The 15737-nt window shown below is 36.6% G+C and overlaps 1 protein-coding gene across 4 annotated transcripts in view; it reads left to right on the top strand.

Annotated features, from left to right (window-relative positions):
• The window catches only part of PDE5A (phosphodiesterase 5A), a 147268-nt gene that overhangs the window by 70161 nt on the left and 61370 nt on the right, over nucleotides 1–15737 (top strand). For all 4 annotated transcript variants that reach the window (XM_024119197.2, XM_024119199.3, XM_028492240.2 and 1 more), the window contains exons 6-9: nucleotides 2083–2220; nucleotides 4298–4365; nucleotides 12593–12701; nucleotides 14130–14217. In XM_024119197.2, coding sequence (XP_023974965.1) covers nucleotides 2083–2220; nucleotides 4298–4365; nucleotides 12593–12701; nucleotides 14130–14217 — 403 coding nt within the window. The remainder of the gene's footprint in view (nucleotides 1–2082; nucleotides 2221–4297; nucleotides 4366–12592; nucleotides 12702–14129; nucleotides 14218–15737) is intronic.

Here is a 15737-nt window from a genome sequence, read left to right as displayed (position 1 = left end):
CATGCTTGACTTTTCTAAAGCTTTGTCTAGGTTAATTCTAAAGTTGCAGTTTAAAATAAAGTGTTTATAAGTACCATGATGTAAATGTTGTTCTTACTAATTATGTAAATTTTGTTGTTCATTTTACCTTTGTTATATAACTTAGCTTTTCTTGTTTCTGAAATCTCTTCTTTTTTCCTTGAACTGTTTGCTCTAGTGTAGCCTCATGTTGTTGGTCCCCCTCCCCCTGCAAACTCTCCATTATTTAGGCATTCTCTTGAGTTCTTTTTCATGGAGAATCCTCAAATTGAGGTTCTCTCTCTTTCTTCTTTCAAGCAAAACTGTTTTTCCCCATGCCTGCTGCAGAGGGGTCATCACAGAACTTTCCTTCAATGCTTTCTTAGAAAGACTCCACTGGTTACCCACTGGATCCCAGAACTCTTTTTTTCTCAGTTTACTCCCTTGTTCTAGTGTAGCACATTCTCAGTTAACTACTTGAGAACCGGTATTGGTGAGGTAAGCTCTCTGAGTCCTTGCATGTGTGAAAATATCTATTGTACCATCCTACCAATTTGGCTGGGTATAAAATTCTGCATTGAAAAATTAGTTTCTCAGAATTTAAAGGTAGTACTGTCTTCTAGCATTCATATTGTTCTGATTCTTGGTGCTTTTTTTTTTTCTATAAGCTTTTTGGATTATTTATTTATTGTTGCTTTTGTAACTGAATTTCACCATATGATTCTTTTTTTCATTCATCATGCTGGTACCTGGTCATTCCTTTCAGTCTGGAGACTTAAGCCCTTGGGTTTTATGTAATTCATTTTCATTATCTCTTTGATAATTCATCTCCCCCACCCTTTAATTTCTCTGTTTAGAACTTACGTTAATAAGACTGTGGACCTTCCGTGGACTTCAACTCCAGCATCTTCCTGACATCTCCCTGCTCCATTTTTGCCACCCATTAATCCAGTTCTCATTTTTACAAACATACTTGTGATTCTTATCACTTCTCTCCTATAATCCATCACAGTCCAAACTGCTTGAAAAGAAGATAGGGCTTTTGAGGTTCTTTCTTCACTTACCTTTGCAATCTCATCTCCCTAGTTCTCCTCTTTACACTCTGTATTCTCATAAAACTTGATCAAAACTTGCAATATGCTACTTTCTCTCAATTCAGTTCTTTTTTTTTTTTTTTTTTTTTCCTTCGGTACGCGGGCCTCTCACCGCTGCGGCCCCTCCCATTGTGGAGCACAGGCTCCTGACGCGCAGGCGCAGCAGCCATGGCCCACAGGCCCAGCCGCCCCGCGGCACGTGGGATCCTCCCGGACCGGGGCACAAACCCACGTCCCCTGCATCGGCAGGCGGACTCTCAACCACTGCGCCACCAGGGAAGCCCAGTTCAGTTCTTTTTGATTGAGATTATTTTCCTTCCCCACTTCACCTGAACAATTCCTGCTCATCTTTCAGGCCTCAGCAAGGATAGTATAACCTCCAATAAATTTTCTATTATACCCTTTCTCCCCCACTCGTTGCACAAATATTTTGTGAGACTAGGTGAAATCCTGTGTAAGTAAAGAAAAGAGAAATTATCAGGAAGAACACAAAAGGAACTCTTAAAACTTTGTTTATTTTGGACAATATTTGCTGTTCTCTGTGAAAATGTTGGCAATGTTGATAAATGTTGATCTCAAGTTTGGATCACCAAAAACAACAGTGTACTTTATGTATCAGACACTGTTCAAAATGCTTTATAAATGTTAACTTATTTAGTCCTCACAACAGCTCCATGATTTTGGTACTATTATTATCCCCATTTTTAAGAAACTTGCCCTAGATCACAAGGCTAGCTGGAGGGGAAGCTGGGATTAAAAACGGTTGGCTTTGGCTTCAGAGTCTGTGATTGTAACCAGTGTACTAATTGTACTAACAATCAACAGGGAAATTTTGTTAGTAAGCAGAGACTTATGTATTTAGCACTTGAATGGCAACTTGGTTGTAACTTGTTAGATTTTATGTAAACAACTTACAACCCATATAAATCATTGTATTGCTTTAATAATTACAAACAGTTACTAATATTAAGCTTTTAATTTTTTTGTCTAGGTGCTGCTTGACCTTGCTAGCCTAATTTTTGAAGAACAACAATCATTAGAAGTAATTCTAAAGAAAATAGCTGCCACTATTATCTCTTTCATGCAGGTGCAGAAATGCACCATTTTCATAGTGGATGAAGATTGCTCCGTGAGTACAGAGTATGACTTCTTTATTTTTAGAAAGACAAAAATTTGTATTCCTTAAAGCACTGCTTTAAACTTCAGGTTGGCCTCAGAACTCTCTCAAATCCAACTGAATATGGTTGTTTATGTAAAGCCAATCGAAGTGTGAGCTGTTCTCGTTGAAAAGAGGTAGAGGTGAGGTTGGAGGATGCCTTCAATGCACCCTTTCACCTTGTTGACCCTCCACTAAGTATTAGTTACCATGGGTAATGTCAGTGTGTTGCTTTTGTCAATGGCTACACTACCTTGATGGAGAAATACATTGTCACTACAGTGTGCAGACCTTTTTTGGTTGAGAATAGTTGTGCTCTCTTGCTATGAACAGGTAGACCACCTTCTGAATGGGTTGGCTATAAAAATTTCTTTTTACCAGCGATTATGTAGAAACCAAAAGGCATGGCCGAATGGAGGCAATGCTGCTAAAGATACCTATTAGTCCCAAATTCTTTACCCACCGTGGAAAGCCACTAAACTGTTCTAATTGGTAGATTTCAAGCCATTGATTTGTAATGTAAAGAGATAGGATGTGTGTGGAAAGATGGAGTGTTCTCATACAGTGCTGGTTACTTCTAGACAGGCCAACTGAGTTTGCTGTTAGCATCAGGGCCTTTAGCCCAAGGTTGTTTTCTTTTATGCAGTTTCTTTTCCTTCTCAACCAATGAACCACTGTCTTTGGTATATTTCTTTTTGATGTAGTTGTTTGTTTCCTTTTTCATTTAGACCCTGAGAGCAGGCTCTTCATTGGTGGGTTAGGAAAAAGAATGGGAATTCTCAAGTATATAAAGTCAATTACAGTCCACATATGATATCTGAATTGATGGTTTTTTGGGAAGTAGAATAATAAAAGATATTTAAAACTTATATTTTAAATTTTTAATTATTTTATTAGATAGTAAGACCTACTGTGTGATGAAATATTATCTGAATCATCGTGTGTGTGTGTGTGTGTGTGTGTGTGTGTGTGTGTGTGTGTGTAATTCTCATTAATAGGAAATCAAATAAGAATTCACTGTGCTATGAGATAGTCAGTATTCTCATGGATATTATTTAATATTTTCAATCAGTTATAAACTCCTTAATATAGAGATAATTACAAGATTGTAGCTATCCTTTTAAAGTTCAGGTCAGAACTCTTTAATGCAGTATGTCAATTTATCATTTTTGCTCTGTGACCTTCTCTTTGGCATTTAATTTTTGAAAGTTATACATAAGGGCACTCCTTTTTTTAGACAATTTAAATATCACTTTAATCAACATTCAGCTCATCCAGTTAACCCCTATCATGGCAGCAATTGACTGGTATCAGTGTTGCTTTAAAATATAGCTCAGCAGTATGCCCACTAATATTTTTGCTCGCTTTTTAATGACTTAATTTGGTGGGTGTAGCAATTAAGTGACTTGATATCCATTTATACTGTAATTATTTTTTGATTAAAAATATTTCAACACATGAGCAAAAATCCAAATGTGAACAAGAAAAAAAATGTACTCAGTTCTTCTGTCCCCAAATTAAACTGATATCATTGTTTTATTTGTGTTTTCTTCTAATTTTTATTCAGTTGTAAATATAGTATGGGTGCAAATGTGTATTTTGCTTTTTAATTTAACTTCAAAAATACTTCTCTATGTTGTTAAAATCTTCATAATTTAATGATCTCATAAAATATTACTGAATTAGGTGTCTTTTCAAAAAGACCCAACAATAGCAATCAATGTATGCATAAAAGCTAAAACTTGAGGATTTTGAATAAATATAGAGAAAATTTGAAGCTAATTATTTAGTAACAGCTGGCAGAAGAACAAAAACTCAAATAAGCATTTTTGCAAGTCAGTATCAGAAACCACAGCAGCATGTTCTAAGTAATAGGAGGTAGACTTGAGGATGTCATGCGTACTTAGGTCAGTTTTGTCTGAAAAAGTGAAAAGAAATTGCGAGGATTGGTGTCTTCAGTCAGTTCCACAGACTCATATGTCTGTATTTAGATAGTTTTCCTTACATTCTCAAACTTATTTCTCAGTCTGTGTCGTTGCTCTGTTTTCAGGATTCTTTTTCTAGTGTGTTTCACATGGAGTATGAGGAATTAGAAAAATCGTCAGATGCTTTAACAAGGTAAGAAAACTTAACTATCTGTCTGTCTGTCTTTATCACAAGTATGTAATTCTGGCTACATAGTTATTTCACAACCTATTTAATTTAAGACATAGAAGCTACAGCTGCTTTTTTCCTTCCACAAATAATTTCATTTGTGAAAATACTTTACTATTTGATGTTATGTGCCCAGGGTTTTTTCCACTGCATTTGACATGTTGGAGAATTCTTTCAAAGAGTGAATGGTGTCACAATTAGTATAGGCCTGGGTACAGTGTGTTTTGTGAACTGACTCATTTAAGACCCACAGGTACTATATTTCAATTATATTTTTTCATTGCATATTAGACCCTCACTGGAAATTTGACAGGCTTCTGAACACATTTTTTTCTATGAGTCTATTCTGCTTTGGAATCAGCCATAGGATTTAACTAACACCAGAAGGAAGCCTGTGATCTCAGTCACACCAATACATGTACCTTATGGCTAGAATCAGACCAGATCTCTATTGTAGTTCATTTCTTTTTCATGTTTTTTTTTTTTAATTTTAAAATTAGTATTCATTTTTTGGTTGTTAACTGGTACGCAGAAACAATAGAAAGTATTAACATATCAAGGTTATACTTGTTACTGGCCCAATTGTATATTTGCTTTCTGAAGAATTTTAAAAAGGATTTAGATTAAATTACCAAGTGTTCTTGTCCTATTTCCTTTTGCACCCTTAGCAAAACAGTGGTGGTTTTTGCTTAAGCAATAAGATAGTCTAAGGAATATAAGTCTGCCAGGGTAAAGCGTCAGGAATTCTTGGGCATAATGCTGGTTTTATCACATTATTCCTTATTCATTTGTTTCAAATTATTTCACTCCCTAAAATAATTTGTGTCAATTTATATTACTCCTAATTATTGATATTATAACTTAAAAGCCTCATATGATCATGAAAATAGAACATTATTTTAGCTTTACTATTTGACATTAAAGTTCCAGATTTTTTACTCTTCAGTTGACTTATCAGAGAATTATTTCATGTAGGTGAATGATGCCACAGTTAGTATTGTCCTCAGTAACCAAGCTCCTTGGTGGTGATACTTTAAAAATAACCTCTGTGCAAATCTAAACTATAGAACGTTCTATAAGATAATTGGCCTGGTCCCTTCAAAAAGTCAATGTCATTGAATAAAATGGAGGCAGGGACTGTTCTCAGACCTAACAGCCAAATGCAGTATGTGAACCTTGATTAGATCCTGGTTAAAAACAAATAGCTATCAAAGACATTTGTTAGGACAGTTGGAAATCTGAATATGGACTGGATACTAGGTGTTGGTGGGGAATTATTGGTACCTTTTCTTTGGAATTAGGAAGATATTGTGGTTAGTAGGAGAATGTTCTTATTTTTAGGAGATTCAGACTGGTGTATTTAAGGATGAAGTGTTATGATGTCTGCACCTTAGTTTAAAATGGTCTGCCAGGGCGGGGGCGGGGGTGATAAATTAGAAGGTCGGGACTAACGTATACACGCTACTAAATATAAAATAGATAACCAGCAAGGATCTACTGCATAACACAGGGGCCTAAACTCAATATTTTGTCATAAACTATAAGGGAAAAGAATCTGAAAACGGAAAAGAATCAGTTATACATATATATGTATATGTATAACTGAATCACTGTGCTGTACACCTGAAACTAACATGACACTGTAAATCAACTACACTTCAATTAAAAATTCCCAACAAAATATAAAATAAAATATGGTTCAGCCAAAAATAAATAAGTAAATATATCTAAATTAATGTATTTAAACAAATAAATGTTTGCACATACATATATAGATATAGCAAATGTGGCAAAACATTAAAAATTGTTGAATCTAGGAATAGGATATTCATTTTACTTTCAACTTTCTTATGTATTTCAAAAGTTCATCATAAAAAATTGGAAGAAAATGTTTGTGATAAAAACCTGGAAGCAAAGTAAAATGAAAATCATCTCTGTAGATCATATAAAGCAGAACTACCTGAGTTTGCAACTGCAAGAACAAAATACTTAAGTGCACAGCCTGGTTTTGTTCTGACCCTCCTAATTAAGACTGACCCCATGAATCAGTGTGAGGTCTGCAGCTGTCTTCTGCCCTCTGTACCCTTGCCTTTCTTCTCCTCTTATCTTTTCTCGCACTTCCTGTCCTCTTCCGTGTTCCCCATCAAGATGGAGAAACTGTTGGCTACAGTGATTTAGAGTTGTTAGTTTAAGTGATTATATTTAAATCAAAACTCATTATTTCAAGACTATTATTTTAACAATATGATTATTTTAACAATATGAAAGACCTTTTCTTCTGTTAAAAGAATTTCAGGAATTAGCAAAGGAGTAAATGTTAACTTGGGGGCAGATGGGGAATGGGTTTGACTCAGAAGGTACACCTGACTTAGGCCTTGACTGGTGACTTGGGCGTGGGATGGGTAGTCAGGGTACATAAACCATGGTATTTGTACCCAGAGATTTTTCTGCTACGCTGGAGTTTTTGGTTCACAAAGTTATAACAGAATAGCTGATCTTTATTTCCCTCTTGGCATTGCTGGTCGTGAACTGAAGTTTATATCCCGTCTCCACATCTATTCTTTTCTAAGCTTCTGTGTGTGTATTTTCTGGCATATTTGACATTGTTTTAGTTGAAATTGAATCCTTTTTGAATATGTAATAATATGCACATGTCCTGGTGAGTATGTATGTGTCTTTCTTAAATACTGGTATTGGGCTATACTGCCTAGGTCAGTTACGAAGTCTTATTCTTAGGAGGAGCATTAATAATACTATTTTGATTTTATGATACCATACATTTTTGTTGCTTTTTATAAAGAACATTTTAGAAAGCTTCTAAACATGTAAATATTTGATTATTTTACTTTTTGGCTTGCATAAATAATAAATTGCTATATAGACAAATAAAAAAAGAAATATATACATGTATATTTATGAATTTACATATATCCAGAGGACAGTAGGAAAATCAGTATGATAATGCATATTAAATGAATAAAATGATGGGAATTCCCTGGCGGTCCAGTGGTTAGGACTCGGCGCTTTCACTGTTGGGGCCCGGGTTTGATCCCTGGTCAGGGAGCTAAGATCCTGCAAGATGTGCAGCATGGCCAAAAAGAAAAATATTTGTATAAAATGATGAATTATCTACATTTACCTCTGAATATTTGTGTAGCAGCATATGCCTGTGTAATTTTATTTATTCACATTTGATTTTTGTTGTGAAGTCAGACAAGTCCTCTTATTTCTCTGATAGCTGAACAAGCCCGTGACTTGGTATGATAGTGACCTCTACTGGTCAATATGCATTTAAAAAAACTGAGGTCCTACTATATATATATATTTAAGTCTTAGTATTTATTTATTTATTTATTTATTTATTTTTTCATCTTGATCTTTTGTTAGCACTTTTACTTTGTTTCTGATGAATATCACGTTCCCTCTCTGCAGGAAAAATGGAAGATATCTTTCCACTTTTAAAAATGGTACCAAGACAGTCTTAGTACAAAGATTGTTTTATAAAGGATACATAGGTCAGTGTGGTTACCTTAAAAGAGACTAATTTACATGGATCATTTAAACTGATTCAGTAACTGATTTTACAGTAATGAAAATTATTCAACACCAGTGCCGTACATTAGCTAATAGTTAGCCTTTATTATAATGATGCAATAAAAGTCCTCTTAGTGATGTAAATATGGTTTTATTTTAATAAAATTAGATTTCAGGCTTAATTTTGTGAAAACTCCGAATTAAAATGGTGTTTAGTAACTTCAGCTTTTTGAAGGACTAACTGGTATTGACACTTGACCAGCAGATTCTGTATTACGTTTCTAAAATTGCTTATTGATAGAATTTAGGCCTCTCCAATTCTCATTATTAAACACTTTGTCAGTCCAAACACTCTTCCATGAGATGAAGTGCTAGGCAATTTGATGATGTTAGCAGTAAGCAAATCATCCTTTTTAGGCAGTTATGTATCAGTTTGGTACTTTTCCAACCAACCCACTAATTACCTTTTATAAATTAAAATAATTTATTGAAGACAGTTTTGAAATGTTAAGTGTAAAAATAAAAAATATTCAGAGTGAACATTATGCATAATTATTAGAATCATATCATCACTGGGATAAAGCACAGTAAACTGTTGGAGGTTGGGCCACCCAAGAATTCAGAAGGGAAGCTCATTTCCAGATGGTGGGAGGTTTTAGAGTTTCTATGCTTCGATTCAAAGAGCTACCTAATTAGAAGCAAAAAGTGAGTGTGATGGGGTACAGTTTATGTTAGCTCTTAATTTTAAGAAATAGGTATTTTAGTACTATAATTCCATATCAGTTAACTTCATGTTAATTTTAAATGCACATTTTGTCATAAAATGACAAATACATAGAATTACTCCTTTAAGCTCACTTTCTTGGAATACATATACTAGTTAATACTTATTAGTTATAACTATATTGGAAAACAATTGTAGTTAAATACAGTAACACCTACTATTTTAAAAATAGTAGAAAGGTTTTTACTACTTTAAAAAATGTTAGATACAGAGTGTAAGAGTGTAGACTCTGAAATCAGACTGATTGTATTTAAACTTAAGTTTCCACCACTTACTAGCTATAGTGCTTTGTGTGAATTATTTAACCTCTCAAAGCCTCAGTTTCTTCATCTGTAAAATGGAGATACTGATGGCAGGATTGTAGAAAGGACCAAATGAGTTAATGCACATAAAATGCTTTAGAAAATTTCCAGCACATAGTAAGTAGTCAGTAAGTGTTAGTATTTCTGTGTCTCTTTGACGTGTTTTTCTGTCTTTGTTTCACATAACCTGAAGTGATTCCCATTTACATCTAAAAGCACAGAAATTTCTCAGTGTTTCCAAGCTTCGTGTCCCTGACTGTCTTCCCAAGGATGTACTCATGTACACCTCCCTTGATATCCACTGTGCAAAAAGCCTTAGAGGTCTGAGTTAGCCCAGGCCTTCCAAGAAGCAGATGCCAAGACTAGATTAAATGTGTAAGACATTTATTAGGGGAACCCCATGTGAGAGTAAAGGGGGAGGGAGCTGGGAGGGGATGAGAGAGCCGTGAGCTCCCCACACAAGTCTGACCCAGAGTGAAAGAGAGGGTAAAGAAGGAAAGAGCATTGTGTGGAAGTGTCTTAGGCAGCCGAGCAGTTCTAAGGAAAGTTTGGCCAGGCCGTTGGGGAGTTCTGTAGCCAAAGCCTCCAGTCAGAAGCATCCTGGGTCTCCCAAGCCTGGGCTACCTTAGTGTCCCTGCTGTGTGTTCTCCATCTTTTTCCAGGAGCAGCCCTGGGAAGTGTGTCTGCAGTACAAACACAGTCCTGGGTTTCAGAGCACAGTGACTAGAGACACTGGTCATTTAGGTCTCCTGCAGTTGCAGGTCTGAGAGGCACATTTGCAAGGCTACCGGAATATTCCTGTTATTTAAAGAGAGATCCTATCCCTTTGCATTGCACTTTCAAAATCATCCACTACCTGTCCTAACATCTTCAGCCTGAAACCATCACTTTATTCCTAACAAGCTGTAGCTGTTTAATGTTTCCCAAATATACCTAGAACTCTTCCATTTCAGCAATGTTTTTATACTGTTTTTCCCCCTCCTTTTCATTCTTGATGTCTTTCTATGCATCCTTAAATCTTACCAGCCTTTTGCGCATTTCCCTAATACCCCCTCTTCTCCAACCCACTCTGCCAAGGGGTTATCTGTCCATCTTCTCCACATGTGGTGCTTTCATTGTTACCAATTGTATTAGTTAGGATTAGGTTTGAGTGTGAATCATAAAAACCCAAAGGAAAAATAGCTTAAATAAGAATGCAATATTATTACTCTCTCCTGTAAAGACCCAGAGGCAGGCAGCTCAGGCTCTGTGTTGCTGCTCTGTTCTACAAAGGCCTCAGGGACCCAGGTACCTGCAAGCTTTCTACTCTGCATCTCTAGGGAGTGGCCCTTCCCTTCAGGGTCCAGGATTCAGCTCCAGCCTTCATATCCACGTTTTAAATGGTAGGATGGGGGACAGGGAAAGAAGGGGCAGAGAGCATACATCAGCTGCCTTTTAGGTAAGCTTTCTAGAAGCAGTCACATTTCCTGTTGCCTAGAACTTACATCCCGTTGCCTAGAACTTAGTCACATGATGATCCCAAGCCACTAGGGTGGCTGATATATGTAGTCTTTATCCTCAGTGGCCATGTGTCTAGATAAAGAGAAAGGGAGAAGAGTTATTGAGGGACAGCTGGGGGCTTCTGCACTAGACTCTGCTCAAAGAGGACATGCAACTAGACGTTGTATTATTATTCAGTCTCTGTCACATTCCTCTACTAGATTACAAGCGCGTTATGACAGCTACTGACCTCTAGAAGTTTGTCTCCCCATGATGCTAAGGGTGCCTCTCATGGAAGAAGTGCTTGGTCTGTTGTTATTGAGGGGAGGAAGTAAGAATTTATTAGCACTTTTTACAGAGTAAGAAATAAGATGCTATCACATAACCTTAATAAATCTAATACTAATTTTTCACTAAAGTAACCATCAGGAAAACTTAAAATTTTCAGGGAATTGAAAAAAGAGTTAGGTTTCTATTGATTTAAAAGTAATTTAAATACTTCTGCTTCTCTGTATCAATGCCTATACATCTGAATTTATGATCTCTGGCAAGTTGCTTAACTATTTGGGTTTCATCTGGCTCCCACTGTTGACATAATGATGATGATAAGAACAGTAAAAGTAATCATCATTATTATCATCATTTTAAAAGAGATTTGGACAAAGATATCCTCTCCAGTGTATTTCTTTCTCTCTGTAACTACCTTTTCATTTTTCTTATCTTTACTGTAGCTTCTTGTTTTCTTTTCGTGAGACTTTTGCTGTCCATGAAATATTTGTGGTTTTAAAATAGTTTTGTTAACCTAAATCCTACACTTAAAACCTTTTCTTGGGATTCTGCCCAAAAAATATGTATGAAATAGAAACCCAGGAACGTCCTAGGTCTGATGTGTCTGACATTTTGCATGCCTTCCCACATTATCAATCTAGGCTCAGAAAATGCTCAGTCTGAAGTTCATGTATTCCTGTGTTACCATTGTCATTTCCCTTTCATTCTTTATCACTTGTATATAATACTGGACATATGGTCAGTACCTGATTTGACCAAATTATGCTTAACCTAAAATGTACAGCAAAGAAAGGAAAGACCCAGTTATCTTGGCCAGGAATGAGGCCACGACTTCAGGAGTCTTTGTGGAATCACAGTGATTGAGAACATCATTTGAAACCACTGTCCTAGAAGCAGTTTGGCAGGCTGAGTGAGAAGGATGGAAGACAGGAAAAGATTAGCACTTGGAGAACTCAGACCAAGTGGACATTTTTCCTGAGGCACATATTTTATTGTGAAATGTCTCCCAGTATTAGGCTTTCCTGTTTTCTTCAGTTAGTGGTCTTACAGTTAATACAGGCACATACTTATGGCTGGAGTAAATGTCTATAACTTGACCCTCTTTGTGGAATTCATCCCCATCACCAAGGAACATAGGAAGTTTCCTGATGAAAAGATGAGTTCTCTTCTGTTTTCCCAACCCCGTTACTGGCACTGCACTTATGAACCCTGTGACATCAGGTTAGCCTTTTATGTTCAACCTATTAAGCAAGAAACTGGGAAAATGTTGTAGGTTCAAAAAAATTTTTTTCAATTTAAAGCAGAAAAAAGAAGAGGGAAGAGCTTAATAAAATTCTTCTGGGCCTGCTCGATTTTTCCCTTCGTCTGAAATGTGTAAAAGATTGTTTTATTGGAATGGATAGACTAAATAAATAACTGAGGAAGTAAAAACAGACACTAGACTTTAGTCATTCTATAATCTGATGAGAAAACAAGACATAGGGAAAATTCATATGGATTTTACATTAAACAGCACAAAAATCAACATGCCCATTAACAGTGGTAATAAGATTACTTAATGACATTTTAAACTTGTTTTAGATAGCTGAAAAATTGTGGGTCTTTGTTTTTTCAAAGCATTTCAGTTATAGTAACTACCAAAGTTGTAAATCATCAAATATGTTTAAAGCTGCATTTTCCAATTAAGATACACACTTTGCTCTATAATTGGACTGGTATGTTTCTCTCATAATCATCTATTTGACTCTGTTTTGCCTGCGTTTTTTCACTGCACAGAAAGAACTCATCTCTGTTATCTCCACAGGGAACGTGATGCGAACAGAATCAATTACATGTATGCTCAGTATGTCAAAAATACTATGGAACCACTTAATATCCCAGATGTCAGTAAAGATAAAAGATTTCCCTGGACAGTAAGTAACCCAATTTTAGACTTGGAGCTTGAAGGCTGTTTTCCCTATCAGATCTGCACTTAAACTAGTTACTCTTTTATTTTTTTTTAATTTTTAAAATTTATTGATTGATTGATTTTTGGCTGTGTTGGGTCTTCATTGCTTTGCGTGGGCTTTCTCTAGCTGCGGTGAGCAGAGGCTCTTCCTCGTTGCGGTGCGCGGGCTTCTCATCGTTGTGGCTTTTCTTGTTGCGGAACACGGGCTCTAGGCACGCGGGCTTCAGTAGTTGTGGCACGTGGGCTCAGTAGTTGTGGCTCATGGGCTCTAGAGCACAGGCTCAGTAGTTGTGGCGCACGGGCTTAGTTGCTCCAAGGCATGTGGGATCCTCCCGGGCCAGGGCTCGAACCTGTGTCCCTTGCATTGGCAAGTGGACTCTTAACCACTGCGCCACAAGGGAAGTCCCAAACTAGTTACTCTTAACTGAAGGACTGGCCCTAGTATTGGCTCTTTGGGAGTGATCTGTGCTTTCCGTGATCTGAGGAAGGAGAATAAAACAGCTTATAACATCTGTTGAGAGGTTATCAGCTGTACTTGAGTATTTTTCTCTGTACTTTTATTAGTTTTTTAAACATGTATTAATGAACTATCATAAACTAATTTTGAGGTAATTTAACTATTACCTACTTAATGACATTCTTTAGATAGTATGGCTGTAGTTCTTGAGTTTACCCTCAAAAATTAAGTTTCATGTGGCTTAAATGCCTGTAATTGGTAATCTACCGCAGTGAACAGCTCTGTGGAAAACTGAATATCTGTTTTCCTTGAGAGCAAAGCTACAAGGGTTAGTTTCTCAGATATTGAAAACTTTGAATTCTAGTATTTTTTCTCATCTAACTTCAGAAAAGCATTGCAGTTTGAGGCAGCTGCCTTGACTTTGTTATTTGCCTATCTAGGAGACCTTTTTAGAACTTTAGCAATATGGGCAATAGATAACAGTGGTAAAACTAAACAAGGACAAATTGGTAACATGTAGAATCCTAGGTGGTGTAATGCTTTTGACTTCTGCCCCTCTTGTTAAGTTATTTCAGACATCCACTACACAGGGATAGTAGAAACTGAATAAATACTTTGCTTACTATTACTGTAAGCTGCTTGGAGAGTTTTAAATGGAAAATAAAAGAAATACAGGTAAATAAAATGGAAAATATGAAAAAAAATTTTTTAAAGAAAATAGGATATTTAGTAGTTTTAATAATGTAAAGACTAATTGCTTTATAGTACATTTATGTGAACTTCATTATAATTTGTACATTTTCTGCACTCTGATGTTATTTCCAGCTAATAAAAGATGAATATATTAGTGGCTTCCAAGGTCCAATATAGTTTCTATAGCATCTAATGGACAGTCTTCTCATAATATTTAGCTGTCTTGTTTTTGTTTTTGTTTAGAATGAAAACACAGGAAATGTAAAACAGCAGTGCATTAGAAGTTTGCTTTGTACGCCTATAAAAAATGGAAAGAAGAGTAAAGTGATAGGTAAAGCCTTTTTGTTGACCTCTACTCTGCACTTATTAAAGAAAAACATGTATTCTCAGAAACTTCTTTCTTTCAAGTGTAAATTTAAAGACTAAAATGTTTGAAAAAAGATAAAAATTGGAATGATAAAAGAATTTTGAAATAATTTTTTATTGATAAACTTCAACAAACATTTGTTAAATATCTTATTAACTGTGATGTATTTTGGTAATTGTAATCCTGTTTCAACAGAAGTTTGGTTTAAGAATGACATGTTGGAAGTTAGCAAACTGAGAGAGATCAAGTCAATAATGTATATTGTTTTAGGGCCTCACTTCGTGGTTTCTGGTTTTTCTTTTTTGAATACATGGTTTAGATTGTAGGATGTATTCATTGAACACTCCACTGCTTTAGGCACTTGGGATAAGTCAGTGAACAAGCAAAAACCCCTGCCTCAGGGAGTTTACATTCTTACATGAAGGTTAGTAAAATACGTCTACTGCAGGAATGATGGAAGAAGCCATCCTCAGAAAAATGAGATGATGTTTCCTATTATCGACGTATTTATATCTTGGCATTGCAGGTTATATTAAACGTAGAACAGGAAATGTGAGGTTTTATATGCCAATCATGCATGATTGACACTGTGAAAACAGTGTGAACTGTTAAATATCCTCCCAAGGACTTGGAACAGAGGCTAAACTTTTAAATAAAAACCCTAACGGAGCAAGGCTTAGCTATATAAATTTACCTTAAAAATTCTGATGAGTTTCCAGGTTGTAAGATTTGACTGTAATTTTATTAAAGAAGAGTGTTGGTCAGAAAGGTGCAGGGTAGGGGAGGGATCGTTCGTGAAAATGGTGGGGGGGAAAGGACAAATATTAAAAGTGCCTCTCCAGTTGTGTGCAGTAGTCAGGGAACCTTTGCCTCTCACATGGAGATGGATGAAGAAGGTTGTAGCAGTGTACAGGGTATGCTGACCACTTGGCAAGGCCAGCACTTGCGTGGCGATGGATGCAGCAGGTTGTAGCTGGTACTGCTCTGTGATTTCAGTCCGTTTGCTGGCATGCGTCCTCACTGTGAGATGGATACACGGGCTTATGCCATTAAACAAGCCACCAGTCTGACTTCCCTTGTTCTGATTATTTTCTTTCCAAGATATGTTAACTCATAGGAAGAGAATGCATTCTTCATACCCTCTCGAATACATTGCTGGCTTTGCCAGTTGTTTCTTATTGTAAATCAGTGAACTGGGCTTGAGGCAATGGGCTGAGCTGCAGGTGCGCGTACCCGGGTTCCCGGGACAGATCTGTTTCTTGTTGGACATTGATACTATTCTGCTTTTCTCTACTCCAGAGAGTGGGATCTGTCCTCAGCATGGTAAACTAGTTTGTAAGCCTACAGGGCTGGGCTTGCTGACTCCAGTGCATTGCCTCATAAAGCCTCTTGGGGGCTTCCCTGGTGGCGCAGTGGTTGCGCGTCCGCCTGCCGATGCAGGGGCCGCGGGTTCGTGCCCCGGTCCGGGAAGATCCCACATGCCG

The sequence above is a fragment of the Physeter macrocephalus genome, chromosome 7 (assembly GCF_002837175.3).
Source record: "Physeter macrocephalus isolate SW-GA chromosome 7, ASM283717v5, whole genome shotgun sequence".
NCBI lineage: Eukaryota > Metazoa > Chordata > Mammalia > Artiodactyla > Physeteridae > Physeter > Physeter macrocephalus.
Note: the sequence above shows the minus strand (reverse complement) of the source record. Positions and strands in the feature narration are given on the sequence as shown.